The sequence below is a fragment of the Rhineura floridana genome, chromosome 6 (genome assembly GCF_030035675.1).
Source record: "Rhineura floridana isolate rRhiFlo1 chromosome 6, rRhiFlo1.hap2, whole genome shotgun sequence".
In the NCBI taxonomy this organism is placed as follows: Eukaryota; Metazoa; Chordata; class Lepidosauria; order Squamata; family Rhineuridae; genus Rhineura; species Rhineura floridana.
This window is the reverse complement of record NC_084485.1, coordinates 64,250,944-64,275,533: the sequence shown is the minus strand read 5'-3', so window position 1 is coordinate 64,275,533 and position 24,590 is coordinate 64,250,944. Positions and strand designations below refer to the sequence as shown.

The 24,590-nt window shown below is 43.7% G+C and overlaps 1 protein-coding gene across 4 annotated transcripts in view; it reads left to right on the top strand.

The window, feature by feature from the left end:
* MAPKAPK2 (MAPK activated protein kinase 2) overlaps positions 1-23,847 on the top strand; it is a 139,820-nt gene extending 115,973 nt beyond the window's left edge. For 3 of the 4 annotated variants that reach the window (XM_061632091.1, XM_061632093.1, XM_061632092.1), the window contains exons 5-10: positions 7,185-7,311; positions 12,599-12,674; positions 15,876-16,000; positions 18,272-18,357; positions 18,919-18,999; positions 21,895-23,847. In XM_061632091.1, the coding sequence (XP_061488075.1) occupies positions 7,185-7,311; positions 12,599-12,674; positions 15,876-16,000; positions 18,272-18,357; positions 18,919-18,999; positions 21,895-22,038 (639 nt within the window). In that variant the 3' untranslated portion in view covers positions 22,039-23,847. The remainder of the gene's footprint in view (positions 1-7,184; positions 7,312-12,598; positions 12,675-15,875; positions 16,001-18,271; positions 18,358-18,918; positions 19,000-21,894) is intronic. The other variant, XR_009763471.1, reaches the window with a different exon arrangement.
* The last annotated feature ends 743 nt before the right edge of the window (positions 23,848-24,590 follow it).

Below are 24,590 nucleotides of genomic sequence, written 5' to 3'. Positions count from 1 at the left end.
CTCTCTCTTTCTCTGTGAGAGAGTAAATTCTTCCCGATGGAATGCTTGCTCCTGGCACTAAATCAATTGCACAGTCATAAGGGCGGTGGAGGGGTAAGATCTCTGCCTCTTTTTCATCAAATACGTCGTTAAATTCCACATACTTCGAAGGAAGGGTCACTTGCTTGGCTTCCTGCACTGCCCCTGCCAGCGTGTTGGTGGTTCCTTCTGGCTGACAGTTTTCCTGGCAGTACTGAGAAGTGAACCACACCACCGCGTCCTTCCACGCTATCTTTGGGTCATGCTTGACTAACCAGGGCATTCCCAGGATCACCTCAAAGTTCGAGAGGTCTGACACATACAGCGAAATGAACTCTTCATGCCCCTGGATTTGTAGTTTCAATTCCTCCATGGCTCGCGTTACCCCTCCTGATTTAAGGGGTCTCCCATCTATGGTTTCCACCGACAAGGGGGTGTCCAATTTCCATTGGGAAATTCTGTAACGCTTTGCTAGCTCTGCATCAATAAAATTTGTGGTTGCTCCACTATCAATTAACGCTGTGGAGTTAAACATTACTCCTTTGGAAGTTACAATCCGAATAGGTAGCACCAAGACTCCTTTTGAAGGAGGTTTCGCCACCAGAGGCCCTTTGTACAACGCGGCCCCCAGTCCACCGGCCTGTACGTGGACTGGGTTCATTAGTTTCCCGCCGGCTCTGGTTTTTTCCCTTTCAGTTCGCAATCCCTAGCCACGTGGTTCGGCTTGGAACAGTAAAAGCAGAGACGTTCTCGACGTCGCCTCTCCTTTTCTTCTTCCGACAGCTTCGGCCTAGCCCCCCCATGTCCTTCGGTCACATTGCCTGATGTCCCTGGGGTTGAAGGGGTCTTGCTGCGAGATGCTGAAACTGAGTATCTCTGGATCTCCTGTTTCTTTTCCAGGCGCCTTCCTTCCAACCGGTGATCAATCTGCAGGCACAGCCTAATCAGTCCAGGCAGATTATTTGGGGGGGTAGTTCTAGCCAAGTCATCCAAGATTTCAGAACTCAGTCCACTCCTATACATAAACATCAAGGCTGCATCATTATAACCAGTTTCCTGGGACAGAATTTTAAAGGCGTTAGTGTACTCCGACATGGTTCCTTTTCCTTGCTTCAGGGCTCCCAACTGCCTGGCCACTGTCTTGGCCCTTTGAGGGCCCTGGAACATCTCAGTCATGGCTCGCATAAATTCTCTATATCTTCCCAGCAGGCCATCCTTTCTGACCAGGTACGGAGTTACCTATTTGGCAGCTTCTCCTTCCAAGAGACTGATCACGAAGTCCACTTTGGCCACATCACTAGGAAACTCTGCATTCCTGATGTCCAAATACAATTCACATTGAGCCACGAAAGTAGAGAGCTGCTCACTCTGTCCCGCATATTTTGGTGGCAATCCTATAGGAATCTTCACCACAGCGGCCTGAGGGGCTGTTCGCATCTGATCGATCGTGGTTTTCAAGGTCTGATTGTCAGTCTTCAATGTCCTGACAACCGCTAACAAGATTTGAACATCTGCCTGTAGATCCGCCACATTAGCTCTCAGCTGTCTCACTTCCTCCATCACAGAAGTGGGATTTGCTCCCCCTGCTCCCTTCTCCATCTTGTCACGTTCAAGAGGTGGGAGCGTTGAGGGTGAAGTAGGTGGTTCTGTTAATCTGTCGTGTCCGGGACTGGACTCAGGAACCAGACCAGTGGGTGAAAGCAATTCAGTCTTTATTAAAGTAATATCCAAACAGAAACTACGTCTTCTCATGAAGCAACACAATAACACGTGTCCAGCGACATGCAAGAGAGTTGACAGAACAAGGAATCTCTGCTCCCCCTGACCCTTATAAAGGGAGCTTTCTGGCACGAATTCGCTCACTCCGCCTCAAGGTGCTCTCTTCCACACCCCTCCTCTCTCTCCCCCTTGCTCTCTTTTGTTTTCTCCGGGTTCGTGGTGAAGGGGGAAGCGCTGCCCCCTCCCCTTCTGAGGATTCTATCTCTGGTATTGGGGAAAGAGGGGGTGGAGGCCATGCCCATCAGGCGGGCTTTTCTCTGGCTGAGGAGGGAGTTGAATTCCCCCTCCTTCCGTTTCTAACTGCTTTGATTTGGGAAGGGGGGTGAGCGTGGGAAGTTCCTGGGAAGAGTCTGTGTCTGTGTCGGCTAGAGTTCCAAGGTCACTACCGCTGGGCAACACCAACTCTGGGAAAATGATCTCCTCCCCCTCCTCATCCTCTGAAGTGCCAGGACCCCAATCCTGCATCCTGACAGTCAAAGGCTTTGCTGTAATCTGTAAAGCACAGGGTGATTTTCTTCTGAAATTCCTTGCTCTATTCCATTATCCAATGTATGTTTGCAATATGAGCGGGGTGGGGGGGGCAGTAGGGCGAGTGCAAAGTTCACCCCTGCAAGCCGGAAAGGGTAACACACACACACATCATTATCACTCACCTTCACAGCTCTTTACTTCCATTCTGCAGCTGCCTTCTCCTCTGGCTTTCTCCCTCCACCGTGGTAGCATTTTTCCCCTCTCTCTCCACTTCCTTCCTCGTGCCTCCATATGAGGGAAGAGCGACACTACTCAGAAGCAGAGCTTGGGGAAGTTACTTTTTTGAACTACAACTCCCATCAGCCCCAGCCAGCATGGCCACTGGATTGGGCTGATGGGAGTTACAGTTCAAACAAGTAACTTCCCCAAGCTCTGCCCAGAAGCCCATGCTTCTGGCACATGTCTTTCGTCCACCAATCAGAGGAGCAGAAGACTTCCCCTGCTCCCTCTGTTAACAACCGGCTCGCTAAATTCTTGAAACTTTAACAATCAGCTCTTGCAAGCCCGTACAAGCCAGCTCCAGCACGCCACTGGTGCCACCACACTTAAGGTCGATTTCCTATGTTGTGCAGAATGGACCCCCTGATAAGATGGTATCGCAGGAGGCCTTCACGTGCAGAGCGCAGTGATTGACTGGGTACATAAGGGGTAAGACGGTCTTTCAGGTATCCTGGTCCCAAGTTGTATAGGGCTTTATACACCAAAACTAGAACCTTGAACTTAGCCCAGTAGCTAATAGGCAGCCAGTGCAATTCTTTCAGCAGCGGAGTGACATGTTGGTGATACCCTGCCCCAGTGAGCAGTCTTGCTGCTGCATTTTGCACCAGCTGCAGCTTCTGGACCAACCTCAAGGGTAGCCCCACTTAGAGCGCATTACAGTAATCCAGCCTGGAGGTTATCAGTGCATGGACAACAGTGGTCAGGCTATCCCAGTCCAGAAATGGCTGCAGCTGTCTTACCAGCTGAAGCTGGTAAAAGGCACTTCTAACCACTGAGGTCACCTGGGCTTCTAGCAATAAAGATGGATCCAGCACTCCCAGGCTATGGACCTGATCTTTCAGAGGGAATATAACCCCATCCAAACCAGGCAACTGACCAATTATCTGAACTCGGGAACCACCAACTCACAGCATCTCTGCCTTGCTAGGATTCAGACTCAGTTTATTGGCCCTCATCCAGCCCACCACCAAGTCCAGGCAGCAGTCCAGGGCTTGCACAGTCTCTCCTGATTCAGATGTTACAGAGAAATAGAGCTGGGTATCATCAGTGTGCTGCTGACACCTCACTCCAAATCTCCTGATGACCGCTCCCAAGGGCTTCATATAGTAATAATAATAATAATAATAAAATTTTATTTAGCAGACGCCCATCTGTCCGACTGAACGGACACTCTGGGCGACTTACAATATAAAATACAATATAAAATACAATCTACTCATATACATAATCATCACATTATTAATATCATAACATCTCATCTGAAGACCATCTTACATTAATACAATGTAAAACCTAACCCACCCCAGAGATCCCATAGGCCTGCCTGAAGAGCCAGGTCTTCAAGGCTCGGCGAAAAGTCAGTAGGGAGGGGGCTTGCCGAAGATCAAAGGGAAGTAAGTTCCAGAGGGTGGGGGCCACGATCGAAAAAGCCCTCTCCCTGGTGTGCACCAACCTAGCTGTCTTAGTCGGTGGGACCGAGAGAAGGTCCTGTGAGGCTGATCTTGTTTGGCGGCATATTTGGTGATACTGGAGGTGCTCCTTCAGATAAACTGGGCCGGAACCGTATAGAGTTTTAAAGGTTAAAACCAACACCTTGAATTGGGCCCGGTATACAACTGGCAACCAGTGTAATTCAATCAACACTGGGGTGATATGATCGCGGCGGCAGGTCTGCTTTATTAAGTGTGCCGCCGCATTTTGTACCAGCTGGAGTTTCCGGACCGTCTTCAAGGGTAACCCCACGTAGAACGCATTACAGTAGTCTAATCGAGAGGAGATCAGGGCATGTATCACTCGTGGGAGCAGATGTATGGGAAGATAGGGTCGCAGCCTCTGTACTAGATGAAGTTGGTACCAAGCTGCCCGGCTCACTGCAGAAACCTGAGCCTCCATAGACAGCTGGGAGTCCAAAATGACCCCGAGACTGCGGACCTGGTCCTTCAGGGGCAAACTCACCCCATTAAGTATCAGGTCAAAATCACCCAACTTTCCCTTGTCCCCCACTAGTAATACCTCAGTCTTATCGGAGTTCAGCTTCAGCCTGTTCTCTCCCATCCATCCACTTACGGACTCCAGGCACTTGGACAAGGTATCCACAGCCAACTCTGGTGAAGATTTAAATGAGAGATAGAGCTCTCATATATAGGTGTTAAACAGCATGGAGGACAAGATGGTACCCTTTGGCACCCCACAGCAAAACTGCCAGGGTGCCGAAAGACAATCGCCCAATGCTATTCTCTGAAAACGACCTTGGAGATAGGATCAGAACCACTGTAAAACAGTGCCTCCAGTACCCATCTCACCAAGTCAGCCCAAAAGGATACCATGGTCAGTGGTATCAAAAGCCTCTGAGAGATCAAGTAAGAGTAACAGGGTCACACTCCCCCTGTCCTTCTCCCAATAAAGGTCATCCATCAGGGTGACCAAGGCCGATTCAGTCCCACTATGTCACCACCACCTTTGAGGGGCCACTGCAATCTGGTGCCTGAGGGCTCGTTGCAGTCTGGTGCCACCTCTGCATGCACATAGACACAAATATTTTCACATACAGGACATGTTCCTGTTGGAGGGGTTGGGGTGCAACTCAGTTTGCCCTGAAGGCTGATGCGTCTGCATGGGAAAGCACAGACAGAGAGAGGAACTTCCATGCTTCCTAGACTATCCTTTCCCTTCTAACCTCTGTTGATCTACCTTCCAGGGCTGGATTGATACTCTTAGGGTTGCTGACCTCACTTCCTACTTCCTCTCTCTCTTCTTCCACTCCTGTCTCTGAGAGAAGACCCTCTGGATCTATCTTCTCTTGAGATCTAGGAACAATCATGCCTTATTGTATCCCCACCATAGCCAGAACTAGGAATCTTTCCTAATAGATGTCTATTTCCTTTAATAAATGTCAGTTTATTATTTTCTTGAAGACAGGGTCTCAATGTGATTGTATCCAAGGTAAAGTGTGCTCCTTCAGCTGTTCAACTTCTGCCAGCATCCAACTCCAATTCTAACAGTTCCCACATAACGCTGAACCATGGTTTAGCAATAGGAGGCTGAGCCTGAACAAGCCCCAGTGCAGCAACTGAGTTTAGTTTCACTTTTATAGAATGCACGGTTAGCATTTTATTCAAACCAGGGATCCTGATTTAAAACAAATTTGATTTGTTTCACAAGCCAGCTTTGTAGCCTATGGTTTTCACATTAGCTCATTGTGAAACATACCAGAGTTCAATTTAGATCAGAATCACTGGTTTGAGCATAATAGTAAGATTGGATTTTCTGAAAGCAAAATTAGAGCAAAAGAACCTCCCTGGAACAGGCCAGCATCATGTTCTCACAGTGACCAACCAGATACCTGTGGGAAACCTGCAAGCCCAGCACCTGAGTGCAAAAGCATTTCTCCCCTCCTGTGGTTTCTAGTAGCTCGTATTCAGAAGCAAACTCCCTCCAGCCATGGAGGCAGAGCATAGCCATCATGACAAGTTGTCACTGATAGCCTGGTCCTCCATAAATTTGTCTAATCCTCTTTTAAAGTCATGTGGGTGGTCATCACTGCCTCTGGTGCACTGTGTGAAAAAGTAGAAATTAAACTGCTGAAATCCTTTCATGGGAGGAGGAGAGGGAAAGTTGTGAGCCCAATGCTTTGCTTGGGCTTGTTCAGGTGTGTCTGTATTACACTAAACACCATGGTTTAATGTTAGGTATGAAAGTGGCCACTGTCTAAAAGTTGACCAATACATATAGAACTGCCTACTCCCTGTCCACCTAAAGCTCATGGCCTTGTGTTAATAAACATTATATAATGTTTCATCCACTGAACAAATGGGCTAGGGAGGATTTGTTTCAATAAATTAAAGTCAAGAGCCTTGTGGTTAGCTATGGAGAGTTCAGAGACTATGCTGACTTCAGGTATTTTTAAATCAAGTTTATTTGATTTGTAGGGTAAATTGGCAAAGCCACTATTCTTCCTGTAAATCTGTGTTTTCATTCGATACCACATGAATTTCTCCGTTATCCTAGTATGGGCCATAAAAGACTCCCCAAAGCTGGCCTTGACTTTTGCAAATATAAAGTGCAGCATGTCTTGAGGACATTATCAGGTCTGCAAGTGAACTCAGTGGAATGGGCATTATGGGGAAGTGTCTAAGTTATTTGTTCTGGAGCACATACATAATATACATGTATACATAATGGCAACTATTGAGAGGTCCTTTACAGTTGTGGCACCTGTTTGTGGAACACTCTTCTTGTGGATGCTTGTCTGGCACTACTCTCATGCCTTTACAGCAGCAGGCAAGACTGTTTTCGTTCCCCTTTTTAAATGTCAGTTGAATTGTTTTCACTTGCCCCTGATGCTGCTGATGTGTTTTAGTCTGTTCCTGTTTTGATTCATTGGTTCTTTATTGTTGTCTTTTACTGTTCTGCTGTTTTTAATTGCTTTTAAGTTATTGTAAGGTTGTCCTAGGAGTAATTTTTACTGAAGACTCAGGAGGATGTGGTATAAATTAAAAAGTAAAAGTTAAATGATTCCATGCAATGAGATATTTTTCGGATCTGCTATGTCTGCTGCCATGTCCCCAGCCAGGCTGTACAAGGTGATACAAAAGATAGCCTTCTCTTAAGATTATTTTCTGTATTATGTCTTACAGCCAGAAAACCTCTTATACACCTCAAAAAGGCCCAACGCTGTATTAAAACTCACCGACTTTGGCTTTGCCAAAGAAACTACCACACATAACTCCCTAGCTACACCATGCTACACGCCATACTATGTGGGTAAGTAAACCATTTGAGAACATCACCCCCTTCTGAGACATGAGTATTACAACCTTCCAGCATCTTTCTTTTCATAGAAATAGTGATGGAGAACTCCCGGGTATACATGTCTACTGGTCTTGTGTTTTGTAATCAGAGCAGGGATTTTCATGCAAGCAGTTCCAGCATTTTATTGCATTTGGTTCATTATTATACAGCCACGAGAGTGGCTGTATACTATAGCCAGCATGGATTTTTCACATTCCGCAATGTTAAATGGAAAATACCCCCGCATGCCATTCTGATGCTTCCCATAAGCTCATTTCAAAATAAAACCTTACAAAACTTATAGTTCTGAACTCAGAAACGCTTGCTTAACAACCCTCTCAATTTTCATGGCGATACACAAAACAGTCAGAGAGAATCGAGAGTTCAAAGTCTAAAAAGAGAGAGAAAAACCTCAGAGCCCTTTTGGACTTTTTTCTGCCCGAGTTCTCATAATCTGTTGAAATTCATTAAAAATCAGCCATGTTCACAGAGTACCTGTAATCCTAATACTGACCTTGCGCCATACTCTGACCTTCATCTACTGCAGTTTAAAAGTTAAAAAAATGCCTGGTTGATTTTTAATTAATTTAAGAAATTTTGGCTGGAAGCCTATTATAACGCGGGGCATGCTCAGTAAGGACCAACTGTCAGTGTTCTAAAAGCCTCACAGCTGCTGGGCTTGGCTAATAAGAGGGCCACACCCACACCAGACTTGATTTCACTTGAGACAGTCATGGCTTCCCTCAAAGAATCCTGGGAAGTGTAGTTTGTGAAGGGTGCTGAGAGGAGACTCTTATTCCCCTGAGAGAATGGTTAGTGGTCAGCTACTCTGACTGAAGGTCTGTGAGAGGAACAGGGCGTCTCCTAGCAACTCTCAGCACCCTCCACTAACTACACTTCCCAGGATTCTTTGAGAGAAGCCATGATTGGCTTTGAGCCATGGCTTTGAGAGAAGCCATGATAAATTCTTTTAAATTGTTTTTAAAAGATGTGTTTTTAAATTTGTATATTTGTTTTTTATGTTTTTAGTTATTGTAAACCGCCCAGAGAGCTTCGGCTATGGGGCGGTATATAAATACACTAAATAAATAGATAAATAAATAATGATTGTCCAAAGTGTAATAGAGGCCTGGTGTGGATGTGGCCAGGGACAGCTTTGTTTTAAATTTGGGTGGGAGGTAGGGTTGCCAGGTTCAGGTCCTGATCCTGATCCTGTATCTTTAGGAGAAAAGAAAGTCAGCCAAGTGCAGGTGTTCTTGCAACATTGTCATGGGAAAAACCACAAGGTAGAATTCTGCCTTCCCCCTGCCCAACTTTGAAAGATACAGAAGACGTCTTGGTTGCCAGGCCCAGCCTGGTCAGTTTTACCTATCCTAATCATGATTGCATAGGAGTAAATCCAATTCAACTCAATAATCATACAAATGATCAGACCTGCCTTTTCCCTCCTTGCCCTCTCCTCTCCCTGCCTCCTCCCCTCCCCTCTTCCTTCTTCTGCCTCTCCTGCCCACTCCAGCCCTCCGTCCCTCTCCCCCAGTCAGTTTTACCTATCCTAAGCATCATTGCACAGGAGTAAATCCCACTGAACTCAATAAACATGCAAATGACCACATCTGTCCTTCTTCTCCCCTCCCCCTCCTCCCTGCTCCCATCCCAGTCCTCCCCTCTGCCTTTCCACCCCTCCCTCCTCCCCCTCCTCCCTTCCCCATCCCCTGTGGTCAGTTTCACCTATCGTAAGCATGATTGCTGTGTGTGTGTATATGTAAATCCCACTTAACTCAATAAGCATGCAAATGATCAATCCATTCTCAGCAAACTTGTGCAGGATCCCATTTCTTACCTCCCGGATTAAAAAGCAGGGAAATTCACTAATAGGCAAAAAACCTTGCGGTTTAAGAATGTACCTATAGCCCACAGATATTTCTACCAAACTTTAAAAAACAGGGAAATTGGGCAGCTATAGTGAATGCACCAGGGGAGCAGGAGACCTGAACTCCTCTCCGAGATATTGTACTGCCCTACAAATTTGTCAAAATGCAAACACAATTTGGGTTGGTCTTTCACAGTCCAATCCACTTGCTGTGTAGCTTGGAAGAATTTGGTAACATGTGCCTCTGAGCATATGGTGAGTGGTGGCAACACCTGTAATCAGCCCAGGTAATAGAAAAAAGATATGTCCTGTGCTGATCTTGTTTTAGTGGGGAGGAAGCAACATTATTAAGACAGTTGATATAGTTGAGATGGTCACTTTAAATATGTCTGATTTACTTTGCAATTTTAGTGAAGTTTCCTATAGGAAATCATTTTCTTTTGCTTTTGTTTCTATGAATATGTGAAGTACAGCAACACTTTGCAAAATTTATAGTAAAAAAACTCCAAACATAATTGTGGAATAATGGCACTGACTTCTGCAAAATAGTCTCCAGTGGACCTCAGAAGTATCTCAATTTGCACAAGATAAGACAGTGGAAGGTGAAATATATTCTAGCAAAATTCTAGATGTGCTGTATGTTTTTAATTGATCGTGAACACCTTGCCTTAAATAAAGTGGTTTAAACATAGCAGGCTGAAAACATGCATCCTCTTTTTTCAAACAGCTAGAGTCATTGCTGAAGTAGCAACATATTGTGATCAGTCTGATTTTACATCGAACTGCAGTTTCAGATTCAACTGTTAATGCACCCAAAATAGAAATAGAACATAACCTCCAATATAAAACACAAAAGGCTGTCTTCACCATCACATGACAATGACCAATAAAAAGGCTTTGAAATTAATAAAAATACATTTGACACAGATGTCTAGGATGAATACGGAGGGGGGAAATTTTCTAGTTTAGATTCTCTGTAGAAACATTAGCAACACAGGAAAGAAGCAAAGTAAGAAGAACACCAACAAACATACAAAAATGTAATTCTCCATCTTTGGAGATGGCAGGTGTTGCTACCACTCAGCAGAGCTTGGAAAAGTTACTTTTTTGAACTACAACTCCCATCAGCCCTAGGCAACATGGCCACTGGATTAGGCTGATGGGAGCTGTAGTTCAAAAAAGTAACTTTTCCAAGCTCTGCTGGCACTCACCATATGCTCAGAGGCACATGTTACCAAATTCTTCCAAGCTACACAGCAAGTGGATTGGACTGTGAAAGACCAACCCAAATTGTGTTTGCATTTTGACAACTTTGTAGGGCAGTCCAATATCTCAGAGAGGAGTTCAGGTCTCCTGCTCCCCTGGTGCATTCACTATAGCTGCCCAATTTCCCTGCTTTTTAAAGTTTGATAGAAATATCTGTGGGCTATAGGTACATTCTTAAACCGCAAGGTTTTTTGCCTATTAGTGAATTTAAACTTAAACTGCATATCTCTTGAGTTTAAAAGCTAAGCACTGGGCTGTAACTAATTGGGCAAACAGGTAAGCATGTTTCAAAAGCTAGCCTTTGTGATTCCATCTAGGGATATCGATTGCTTGTGCTGCCACTTTCTGAGAAGGACGACAACTGGCATAGGGTGAAACCTTTAAAAGAGCAACCAGTGGAGTGGAGCAATGCCATAGAGCCACCTCGCAATACTGGTGTCACTATAACATATCAGGGTAGAGCACAGTGGTGACAAGATTGGCTCCATCATGCCAGCCACTCCTATCCTTTAAACTAAAGGTTTGGATCCAGACAAAGCTAGCTGCACTTTGTTTTCACTGAAATCAATGGGACTTAATTAGTCATGACCAATTTTTCACATTGATTTCAGTGGGATTTAGTCCATCCTTAAGGTTCTTTGCATGTCCAGAAGAGGCCTGGCTCTTTGCAGCATGCGCCAATTGGCTTGTCCTACCTAGGAGAGCCAAATAAAAATAGTGATATTTTTGTTTCCGTTGAGACTTCCAAAATCAAGATTAAGATACTTTCTCCTTGTCTTTTCATTTCAGAAACTTCACAGCTGTGGTTTTTAGAGCATTCTCCTTATTCATGAGGTCTAGAAACTTTGTAAAAAAAAAAAGCTTATAAGAAACCTCTAGCTTTTGGGGATTTTGTTCTGGTCCATTTTTAAACAGAACAGAGAAAAGCAACATACAGCTCAGTTTCAAAGGCTAAGACCTCTGCTAACACTTAAATGTTTTTCTGGGACCCTTTAATGTCCTTTGCTGGCAAACATCTAAACTTTCTATGGAAGTCTGGGTTTAAGAGTTTTTCCTAGGAACTGAGAACTAATATCTAGTGCCAGATAAACTATATCCGAACAGCAAAAGCTGAAGGAAGTGTACTCCATGTCCGCTGCCGAAGGTAATAAGCTCCCCAGAGAGGGGACTGCTTTTCCTTTTGCAGTACAAAGGTCTGAAAATTGTACTGTTTAAAAGAGCAAGCAGAAATGCTGCCTTTCTTATCTTGCTTTAACCTGCACTGCAACAGTTCTTGCTCTTCCAGTCCTGGTCTTTCAAGCCAGCCTTTGTCCCTATCCATCTGCATAGGTTTGTGCAGCGTGCTACTATAAAACTGTGCCTTCCCTCCTAATATTTAGCTTGGTAACTTCCCAATGGTCCATTTAGCTCAGTAGGATTGACTCTGACTAGTAGCAGCTGTCCAGGAATTTTCCTCTGCCCTACCTGGATAAACCAGGATTGAATCTGGGACCTTTTGCTTACAAAGCATGTGCTCTACCACTGAACTATGGCACTCTTCTCAGTGTGTGTTCTGCAGCCTTGGTGCCAGCTTCCTGAGTGTACCAGAGTTATGATCTGCAAAAGCAAAATTGAGAAGTTTAGATCTTATGTGTGGAAAGGGTGGGTGGGCCATTTCCTCTCTCCAGGACTTCTGGCTCTACCTCTCACCAGAGAGAGTCATAGATATGCTTTCTCCTCAGCCACCTCCTCCTCCTTTCTGCCTTTTTCAACATGACCCTCTAGCCACGCCACTTCTTGGTTCCCTTGCCTCTTGTCAGTAGACTGCCACTCGCAAGGAAACCTTGCTCTCATTCAAAGGAATGGTTCTGAGCTGTCATAGCAAAAGTGTCTCATCCCCCTCTCCTGGGTAGGTTGCCAGGGAAAACCAGATGCCCACCACTGTCATGTTGTTCCTTTCCTTTTAACCTGCCTCTTTCTTGAGCCCTCTGCTTCTTCTTTGTCCTCCCACCCCACCTCCAGAACCAGTCAGGGACCCTGCTCCTGTGTTTGGAGGCCTCAGCAAGGTGGGGATGATTCCTGAACCTTCACATCAAAATAGCATGTCACAAAGCTGACTCTGTGTTTCCTTTTTCTCTCATTTAGCTCCAGAAGTACTAGGCCCAGAGAAATATGACAAGTCCTGTGATATGTGGTCCCTTGGTGTCATCATGTATATTTTGTAAGTATATTATGCAGCCACATCAGTGGCTGTATACTCTAGCAAGCATGGATTTTTCACATTGCACAATGTTAAATTGAAAATACTCCCCATGCCATTCTGCTGCTTCCCATAAGCTCATTTCAAAACAAAAACTTACACAACTTATAGTCCAGAAACACTTGCTTTAGCAGCCCTCTAAGATTTCATGATGATACATAAAACAGTCAGATAAATTTGAGAGTTCAAAGTATAAAACAAGAGAAAATAAATCCAGATCCCTGTTGGACTTTTTTCTGTCAGTGTTCTCATAATCTGTTGAAATTAATTATAAATCAGCCATGTTCACAGAGTACCTGTAATCCCATTACTGACCTTGCCCCACACTCTGACCTTCACCTTCGGCAGTTTAAAGTTAAAAAAAAAAAGTGTGGCTGATTTTTAAGAAATGTAACATTGAAGTCTATTATAATGCTGGGCATGCTCAGTAAGAACAAACTGTCACTGTTCTAAAAGCCAGACTCACAGCTGCTTGGCTTGCCTAATCAGGGGGCCACACCCACACCAGACCTTCATTTCACTTTAGACAGTCATAGTTTCCCCCAAAGAATCCTGGGAAGTGTAGGTTGTGAAGGCTGCTGAGAGTTGTTATTCCCCTGACAGAGCTCCAGTGGCTAGAGGAGTTTAACAGCCCCTCTTCTGTGGATTGTAGCTCAGTGAGGGGAATAGGACGTCTCCTAGCAACTTTCAGCACCCTTCACAAACCACACTTCCCAGGATTCCTTGGGAGAAGCCATGACTGTCAAAAATGAAATAAAGGTCTGGTGTAGATGTGGCAAGGGACAGCTTTGGTTTAAATTTGGATGGGACAACATGTGCCTGCTGTAGAATAACAAGGTGGGGGAAACCCTGAAAAACAATGATACTGTTCACAATGTTTTCCTTTTGGAAAGGGGCTTTCCCTCTGCCCACTGCCCACCCAATCTCCTCCCTTCCCCCTCCACCTTCCTCCCTACCTCAACCCTCCTCCCCTTCTCTCCCCCTCCTCCCCCCTCCCTGCCCCTCCCCCAGGTCAGTTTCACCTTTCCTAAAGATGATTGTACAGGAGTAAATCCCACTGAACTCAAAACACATGCAAATGATCAAACCAGCCCTCCCCTCCTATCCCCTCCTTCTCCCCTTCCAATCTCCTCCCCCTTCTTGCTCCCTTCCTCCTTCCCTCTCCTCCCCCTCCCCCTCATCCATGGTCAGTTTTACCTATTCTAAGCATGATTGCATGGGAGTAAATCCCATTGAACTCAAGCATGCAAACGATCAAACCTGCCCTCCTGCTCCCATTTCCCTCCCTCCTGCTCCCATCTCCCTCCTCCACTCTGCCCTTCCTCCTCCCCTCCCCTCCCTCTGCCCATATGTTCAGAGGCACATGTTACCAAATTCTTCCAAGCTACACAGGAAGTGGATTGGACTGTGAAAGACCAACCCAAATTGTGTTTGCATTTTGACAGATTTGTAGGGCAGTCCACTATCTCACAGAGAGGAGTTCAGGTCTCCCCTGGTGCATTCACTTATAGATGCCCAATTTCCCTGCTTTTTAAAGTTTGATAGAAATATCTGTTGGCTATAGGTATGTTCTTAAACCACCAGGGTTTTTTTGCCTATTAGTGAATATCTCCTATATAACTCTTCTGTACTGTACTGCTTAGCACTGATGATTGCTCTGTCCCTTCTACTCTGTGGGCAGAGTTCCAGAACATTTTGGAGTTGTGCATCGGAGATGCTGTGAATTCTTCTGTGGTTTTCTTGAGCCAACAAACTGGGAAGGGCTGTACTCTCTCTCTTTTTTTTAGCACATTCTGTTCATTTATTTGATCAGTCAGTTCAGGAAGATTCTTTGGAGGTATTGAGGAAAGATGCACAGAATATGTTGGTCAATTCTGATCACCTTGGGAACAAATCTTGGACTGTAAAAATGACACTGGATGTATTAATGGGGGAATACGAAGTTGGTCATCCTTGCAAGGCAAATACTTGGATGACCACTATTTTCATATGCTGAGTGGCTGTTAAGATTTTCATCCTAATTTGATGTGCTACTACTGCACTGACGCAATAGCTCATAGGATTTGGACACAAAGTTTCTAGCATGGCACAATTCAAAGCAGTTTTAGCATTTAAAGCACTTGAGACCCACACACCTGTTTTTATTGTTTTTTTACTGTGTTAGTTGCTTGGAGGGCATTTGGACTGAATAGAAGAGTATGAAACATGCTGAATAAATATATAATGAGGACAGCATGTTTCCTTATGCCATTGCAAGGCCAGTGCCCTAGTATTGGCACAATAGCAGCTATTGTTGCTAGTGCTTCCCCGCTGTCCTTGCACAGTATAGCTGTACTGTTCAAAGGACTCACACAGGTTGGACAAGGGCAGTTGTGGCCCCTTAACGTGTATCCTTTTGTCCATTCATCCCCATGAACAAAGGTTTACAATTTCACTTTATGTGCTTTCCATGGCGAGTGTTCCATTGCTCTCTGGCAAGTGTAAGAAAAGGAATCTCAGACTTTCTCTCCAGCTTCAGCTGTGTTTGTGTGTGTGTGGGGGGGCTGTCAGATATAGACCCCCAGGGTTGTACTGTATTTGGAAGTGCAGTGTAACTACAGGGACAATCTTCTCTCCACTCTCCAGCTCCAAGGAGTAGGGGAAGTCTCACAGTGCTAAGACTGGAGATAAACCTCTGCTTGCTCTTCGATAGTAAACAGCAACAGCAGAATCTTATCTCTGATGTTAGCACTGTGGTCCCATATCACTAAGATGGGAGATGAGGGAAACCTTGTTTACTCTTTGATAATTTACTGTTCAATGATCTGGCACAGGCTCATCTCCCATCTTAGCACTGCAGTGCTTAGATTGAGAACCCTTAGATACGCTTAGATAAGACAACACTTATTTCCCATCTTAGCACTTAAGTGCTAAGATGTCAGGTGACTGACAGGTGGGCATGGTTTGCCCAAAATGGCGTTGGCAAAATTCAGAGGTCTGGGAGGCCTAACTAGACACTTGGGCCAGAGGTTCCCCACTGCAGTAGACCATCATATCTGACTAGCATTTATAGTACAGTCAGTAAAAATTATGTGTTTTTTTTTTAATGTGCATTAGACCTTGATGGCATTAAAATTGACTTCTGTTCTGCGTGTCATTTCACTATGTTTCTCTTTTGTGCAGGCTGTGTGGATATCCCCCTTTCTATTCCAACCATGGTCTGGCTATTTCTCCAGGCATGAAGAAACGGATCCGGATGGGTCAATATGAATTTCCCAATCCAGAGTGGTCCGAAGTATCCGAGGAAGGTAAAAATGTGAACAGCAGTTATTGTTCTGTTCTGAAAAGAAAAGATACAAGATTAACACATGGTTTCAAAACTGGACGTTGAAGATGATCCCAGACTGTTTTATGGTTTGTCTTTAACATGCAATTTTATATTGAAATAACATTAACAATGGAGGCAACAAAACAGAAGAACGTTATAAAACAAGATCACGAATTAAGGATTCAATCCTATGTACACTTTCTTGGGAGTAATTCCCCTTGAGCATAGTGGAATTTACTTCCCCATGCATAGCAGGGATGGAGGACTGCTAAACTGTGCGCCAGATCTGACCTACAGTGCCTTTGGATCTGGCCTGCAGCCTCCCCTCTTCACCTCCAAGAAGAAATTATGCTTAGGAAATTATGTTGGTGCCGGCAGAAACGTCTCCCACCCCTCTCTAATTGCCACATGGAGGAGGGCAATTTTTGGGGATAAGGAGAGCTGCACTTCATGAGGAAAAGAAAACTAAGGAGAAATGCACTAAGTGTTGAGAGAATTTGGATGCGTAAGTGATGTATCCAAGAACACAAAATAAATATATCTTGCCTATATTTTATGGGGATGTGGACTCAAGGCCATTTGGCTTCAGCTAGGGAGAGGGCAGCTATGGAAGTTCAATTCCTCCTCTTCTGAAACTCCAGGCTCTCTCTCTGAGAGATTCTTCCTCTTTCCACCTTTTAAAATAAGATTATGTAGTCCAGGGATGGCTAACTTCTGTCCTGCCAGATATTGCTGGACTACAATTCCCATCATCCTTGACTATTGGCCATGCTGGCTGGGGCTGCTGGGAGCTGGAAACCAATAACATCTGGAAGGTGACAAGTTAGTCAACCCTGCTCTAGCCTTATCAATTTCCTGGCTCCCCTGCAGGGCTGGCTCCAAAGGGTGGCCAGGTCGGGCCCCTCCTTAGGGTGTGGGGGTATCGCTGCTCTTCCACGATCCTTGGCAGGATCAACTCCTGACCTTGCCACAGATCACAGAGATGGAGCTCCCAGTCCCCTCCCTGCAGACCGTGCGGGTCCACGGCACCTGCCCACTCCACCTACCTCTCCTCCCTTTCTGAGAATGCCCTGCATGCTGCTCGCACAGATGCCATCAACCAAGATGGCAGTATCTAAGGGGCTGATGCCCCAACCGCCATCTTGATTGATGTGCACGCATGCAGCGTAGCAACCATATGTGCCATCAATGAAGATGGTGGCGGGGGTATCAGTCCGTTAGAGAAGCCTCCACCACCATTTTGGCTGATGGCAGCGACCTGCATGCCCAGCATGCAGGGTTTTCACAGAAAGAGAGAAGAGGTAGGTGGAGTGCTTCCACATGGTCTGTGGGGGTGCTGGGAGCAGGGGCCCTGGGGCAGGCTGGCACCCAGGGCCCAGTCACACCCAGTGCCGACCCTGCTTCCCTGGCTCTTGTGAGTGGCTGCCACTCACGAGGAAGCCTTGCTCTGGTTCAAATAAATTGTTCTGGGCACCATAACTGGGGTATCTCACTCCCTGGCGGGCTGTTAGGGAAAATCGGATGCCTACCACTTCCATAGCATGGTTTCTGCTTTCCCTTTGACCTGTGATTCTCCCCAGCCTTCTGCCTTCCCCCAGAATCAGTCAATGATTCTGCTTCTGTGTTTGGAGGGCTTGGCAAGATGGGGATGCCCTCTTAACTCCCAAAACTTGCCTGTTGACTGTGTATTTGATTTATGATTATACCTACCCCCTTAGTAATCTTGTGCACGTATTATGTTAAAAACATTGGGTGATATTCAATGCTAGTCCTACTCAGAGTGAAGCTAACAGACAGGACAAACTTCAGTGGGTCAACTATGAATAGGACTTAGTTAAATACAACCCTTTGGAACTTGAGGGATGGTAAAATAAATTAAAATAAACACTGCATTGGAAAAAGACCAGACACCTCAATGGCAGATTCCAAGGACCAAATCACACATGATCATTTTTTAAACTGCATTATTCATAAGTAGTAATAATATTTTTTAGTATTCAGAGTGCTCAAAATGTTTCACGTAATTTAACTCCATAAGCAACAAACCTGCTCAGGAGGAGCCACTGCAGGTTTATATAAAGCAAAGTATGTTCCACTTCAAATAGGCCCATTCCTCTTTGCAAGTCATCTCCCCTTTTGCTGTACAAATGTCTTGATTTCTACTACTTTTGAAGAGTGATGCTAACTTTGGAGTGAGATGGCAAAGATGCAGAGTGTATTGGTAATGCTGTTGTTTTTCCTTCACCTTCAGTCAAACAGCTGATCCGGAATTTGTTGAAAACAGATCCAACCCAGCGGATGACTATAACAGAGTTCATGAATCATCCCTGGATCATGGTAAGAGCTCAGTTGTTGTTTTTCAGGAAGAAAAAGTAACTTTCCAAAACTGATGCAGCAGTTTATGCTGAGAAACATGAGAGCAGGTAAGGCACCTTCATATAGAACAGGGAAATCTTTTTCAGCCCAAGGGCCACATTCCATTGTAAGGAAACTCTAGCAGCCACATGCCAATGGGAGGGGGAAGAGAGAGAGAGAGAGAAAAAGAGGGAGGAAAACGTGAGTGGGGCCAGAAGAAGAAATGGGCACTGGATGTGACCTTTGTACAGTAGGCTATATTCCAACCATGCAAAAGTCAGGAGTTTCTGCACCCACCCACATGTCTCTCTCTAACCTACATCCAGGCAAGCAAGAGACACTGCCACAGTTCAAATAAACATTTCAGCTACATGAAAGCACTTGAGGAGGGCATGGAGCAGGGCTGGTAAGGGGTATGGGGAGATGGTGGCCTCTGGCATGTCCCAAGGGCTGGATAGAGAGGCATGGAGAGCCACGCTCGACTCCCATGCCTGAGGTTCCCCAGATCCCAAGGCTTACTCCCCATTTGTCTTCTCTCTGCAGCAATCAATGCAGGTGCCACAGACACCACTGCACACTAGTAGAGTTTTGAAAGAAGAGAAGGATCTTTGGGAGGATGTTAAGGTAAGTTATCTACATGCTTCATCTCACAAATTTGTAAGTAGCAGGTATGAGGATTTTGAATGCCAGGTATCCGTGATTGTGAGTCTGTTGAAAGCCACTGCCTGTAGCAGATGATGATGTCAACCATAATCTGAACTTGAAAGTAGGCTTTTTTGGCTCATTGGTAGGTTTCCAATAGGATCTTTCCTTTGGATGACAGTAATGCCTAAGGTTAAAATAAAACTGTCAAAACTTTGTATCTATGGGCTTATATAGATAATAGGTGAAATGGATAGCCACATTTCACATATCTGTCTTTCCCCCTTTTTTTTAAATAGCAGGTGCAAGAGTGTATGTGATGAGGCTCAGGACTGCAGCATCTGGGAATGGGAGGTTAAAATCTCTTCATCCCCTCCCAGGTTTGACAGGAATGAACTTTAATGCACATAACCAAAGGCATTTGCAGAAAACAAAAACAGTCACATCTTGTTTATATATAGTCTTATCCATTAACAGAATGTAATTGTAAATTTACATTACTCCTAAAACCCATCATAATTAAAATCCCTATCTGTAGTACAGTGCACCAATACAGAATTTATTAAAATCATTAAAAGGATTCCCTTTAAAAACTTGCACATAATTTTCTAGCCACTGTGACAAACAGCACCACTATATAAGTGAAGTAACATCAGTTTTCTGTTATTAATTCTATCACAGTATTTTGTGATGCTTTACCTGAGTACTGTAAAAGAATGTGATTAAAAAAAATCTCCCTTGGTTCAGTATATACAGGACAGAACAATAGACAGTACAGTGTACAAAATCTTCAACATGCTTGCATCCAAAAACTCATATTTGTTTCTTATGTGGTATACCTATATACTTTCCTTCTTTTCCCAAGGCATTTCTTAACTCATACTCAAAGTATGAAGGCATTATGCCCTTTTATAATCTTTCCTGATCTTAACATACCATTTGCAGAAACCCATAATATTTATGGCTACATCGAATTTCTGAGTGCCCAAACCAAATACCCAGTCCCTTAGAGTATGATGATGGCCTATAGCCAACAGTCCTTCGCTAGTTAGGTTTATATTTGGCAGTATACATGACATTTCTGTACCCAACTTCCTACCTTTAGTTGTTCCAGTGAGCAGCCTTTGGTGATACTAGTATTGTCCATTCCATTTGTTCTATATCAGTATCTCAGAGAAAGCACTTCTACACTCATTTCAATAGATGGTTCCCCTGCTTGAGCTCTTAGACTAGAAGGTGTCACTGGAGGAAGCCCAAGAATAAAAAATTAATCTGTTTTATTTTTTATTCTGGGAATTGTAGCTTTGTGACAGGTCTCCTAACAGCTCTCAGCACCATCAACAAACTACAGTTCCTAGGCTGCTTTGAGGGAAGCCTTGACTGTTGAAGTGGTAGAAGAGTGCTTTAAATGTATGGTGTGGATGTGACCTAGGACTAGGTTTACCTTTCCATTTGTACATTTTTGGCACTGGCCATTGTTGGGGAAAAGATAAAAGTACTAGCTAATCAATGGGAGATCTAGACTATTAATTCCTGGCTTGCTACACATCTTGAGGGTAGCTAATGGGGAGCAGGAAAATGGATTTGAACCACAATTAAAATAACTTGCTTTGGGACATAGGCCAATGATAGTATAGTAAGAGCACAGACAACAGCAACAAGTTTGGAAATTTATATGAGCCACTGAGCCACATAACACAAAATCACAGTCTGTAAACCAGAAACATACTTTCTGATCCATGCCAGACGAGTAAACAATAAGGAAGGCTCAATCATTTGATCCAGATTGCAATAGCTAAATTAGAGAAATGAAAGGGAAATTTAAACCAAGAGTAGGAATGTTGAATAATCAACAGGGGAACACACTAACTGACCAAAATGAAATAAAAGGAAGATGGAAGCAATACACTGAAGAACTCTATAAAAGAGATGACAGGATGACAGATTCATTCACGGAGGAACTGTATGATGAAGAACCAGAAATTTTAGAATGTGAGGTAAAAGCTGCTCTTAAAATACTTGGAAGAAACAAATCACCAGGAATAGATGGCAAACCAACAGAGTTGGTACAAGTTACTGAGACTGAATCTGTCCAAATTGAAGAAATATGGGAAACTAAACAATGGCCCACAGACTGGAAGCGTTCCATATACATCGCAATTCCAAAGAAAGGGGATCTTAGGGAATGCAGTAATTGAGTGTTAGAACAAATTAAACCAGAACTATCACTAGAAGCTAAAATGATGAAACTGAGGTTATCCTACTTTGGACACGTAATGAGAAGACATGATTCATTAGAAAAGACAATAATGCTTGGAAAAACAGAAGGGAGTAGAAAAAGAGGAAGGCCAAACAAGAGATGGATTGATTCCATAAAGGAAGCCACAGACCTGAACTTACAAGATCTGAACAGGGTGGTTCATGACAGATGCTCTTGAAGGTCACTGATTCATAGGGTCGCCGTAAGTCGTAGTCGACTTGGAGGCACATAACAACAACAACAACGAGGATAAAAAGAGGTATCAATTGGATATCATGAGAGGGTACTTTACACCTGGAATAATGTAGCTAAAAATATGGTAGATTCTCTTGAGATAGGAAGGATTACTTTGCTTGAGCTGGAGAGCCTCTTAAGAAGAGGCTGCTGGATGAGACCAAAAGCCCATCTAGTCCAGCATTCTGTTCTCACAGTTGCCAACTAGATGCCCATGGGAAGCCTGCACACTGGACATGAGGGCAACAGTACTGTCACCACCTACAGTTCCCAGCAACTTGCATTTTGAGGCGGTAGGGCCTACTCATAGTATGACTAATGCTGGTTATTGCTCCATTTCACTAATTGGATGCTAATTTGTTTCCTTTTTCTCACATTTGTAGGAGGAGATGACAAGTGCCTTGGCCACCATGAGAGTGGATTATGAACAAATCAAGATTAAGAAAATTGAAGACTCATCTAACCCATTGCTTTTGAAGAGGCGGAAGAAAGCAAACCCTGCTGAACCTACAGCACTCCCCCACTGAGAGTTCAGCAGAACCAAGCCTAGTGGTTGTGAAAGCAATAACTATATCTATATATTTTTAAAACAAATAAGAGATAAGACTGTCATATCAAACACATGGATTTCAGACCTTTATACCAGACTAGTTATTTTTTAAGCTGCCTCTCATGGTTCTGGGGTCAGGCACGAGTCAGCTGCTGTCTGTATGATACACACTTCTGTGTTTTTGTTTTTGTCCTGTAGGGAAATGTTTCTGATAATTGGATTTTTATTAGTAAAATCTCCCGTTTTTTTCCCTCAGAGACGCTGAAATTCCTGTGATCACCATTTAAAGGTTAATAATATAAATAAATATACATAATCTATATTTTTAAAACTACTGTAGAGCTGAAATCCTGACAGAGTCCTGTGCTAAGTACTCTTTCTGTTTTTTTTTAAAGAGTTAAAGGCTTTCAGTTTGCGTCAAAAAAGAAAAGGAAAAAGCCAGGGCTGTTGAAGTATTCCATCTGAAACAAAGGCAATGTTGATACTGTGGTCTTCATTTAACATCAGGAAGAGTTCCTTTGCTGATGGATCTTAAGCTCAGTTTTGGGCCTTGGAAATTATTGTCCCAAGTACAAGATGCCTCCTTAAACTGAAAGCCTTCTGTTTCTAACTGTGCATGCACAGAATTACTTCCCCTTACTTGTGAGTTTGTGGATTGTATGTAATAATGTGATAGGATGGATATTGTAAGTATAGACAGGCAGCCTCCCACTTTTATATTCTATCTTGAATTTTGAGGGGTAGTGTGTGGGGAAAGTCTGTGATGCATCCAGAATTCAATTATGATCTCAGGGTATTTGGGGGTGGGATGGAAAGTAGGAGTTTGTTGAGTGAAGATGTTGATGGCTGATCTGTTTCAATAATTGATGCAGCCTTCCTGGAGCACTATGTCAGAATATATCCTGTTGTCTAGTTTTTATCACCACCTCATGCAGTTTTAAATCCTAAGACCTTGGTGCAGTTCTAAAGATGTCATGCTATAAGGTTGCTGTCCCACATCCGACATGTTAACTATTTTCTTGTGGCTGTTGCATCATTGTTCTGTGTTGCTGTTCACAACCATCGTTACCAAGAAACTGCAACTTTTTGGAACACATTTCAAATGCTCAAATCTGAGATTTGCATCCTTTTGGAATATATCCTGGAGCTTGTGTGGAGCAGAATTTGCCACCTGCACACTCTGATGTGAAGAAAAAAACACAGTGAGAAACAGCAGTACCATAAAAATGAGGCTTTGTTGGGTGGATTCCTTAGCATCTTTGGGTGTTGAATAGCCATATGGCTAGGGAAGGATGATGATGGGATTCTGTTTGGAAAACCAAAAAGTCTCAGCTGAAGTTTGAAAGATAGAATTGACATGTGCTGTAGACTTCAGTTGGATTCTAACTTTCCACTTGGGCACATTTGCCTAAAGTCTAGCTCTCTTGAGTCTTACTCTATCAGTACCTTAGGGAAGAAAAGGGGGGAAGTGTCCCTTCACATCAACTTTTGCCTCATTATGCTGGTGGTCAATCTGTTTTTCTGCCTCTTTCTATATATCTTTAGTCCATGAATGAATATCTTTTGCCACATTTGTTTCACTGGCATATTAATGTTTTAAAAAACACTTTCTTTCCTTTTTTTAAAGAAGGGTTTAGCTTTTAGATGGCATTTTAGACACTGTATGGAATTTTAATTTGTAAAAACAAGAGTTTTAATTTTTGTTGTTGTTGGTGTCTCATTGCTGAAACAAATTCTTTGATCTACTTTTCCCCCACTTTGGATTAAAGACATCCAGTACATCAGAGTTTGTATTTGTGTGATCCATTAGAAAAAAATTATTCCTTTTGTTGGGTTTATTGAGCCAGAGTGGGCTTTAATACAGTTCAGTTTTTCACATGTGTTGAGTTGCAGATTGTACTAACGATACATGCAAACATGGAATTTTAGATATATACCAGCAGTGGCTGCTTGAAGAATATAGACATGGAAGAACCCCACAAAAGCGATCAGGAACATGCGGAAAAATCATGCCATTACCACTCTCTTCCCCCACCCTCCCCCAGCATATAGGTTCTTTTTCATTTTTAAGCATTTTATTATGCAAGATTTACAACACTTAAGTGAACAACATAAGTGATAAACAGTTTGTGTTTATAAATGTGCATGTTGTGTCAGATGGAGGTTTGGCCTGTGTGCACAATACAACTCTAGCCAATGACAAACAAAATATAATACAATCAGTACTTGAAACAAAAACACATTAATCATGGGCAGCAATAAAAACTAGGTGTTGCACATTAAAAGCCTGCCAAAATAAAACTGTTCTCTGGTTAAAAGAGACATGAGGAGGGAGCCTGACTTATTTCAATTGGGAGAGTATATGACATTGCCAGAGAAGGCCATGCCTCTCAAGCTCACTTGCTAAATCTCCTGAGATGACCCTGAGACCAAGACCTCTGACATCTTAATTCCCAGGCAGACCTATATGGGAGCAATTGATCCTTAAGGTACCCTGGTCCTAAACTATACTTCAGGGCTTTAAAGCAC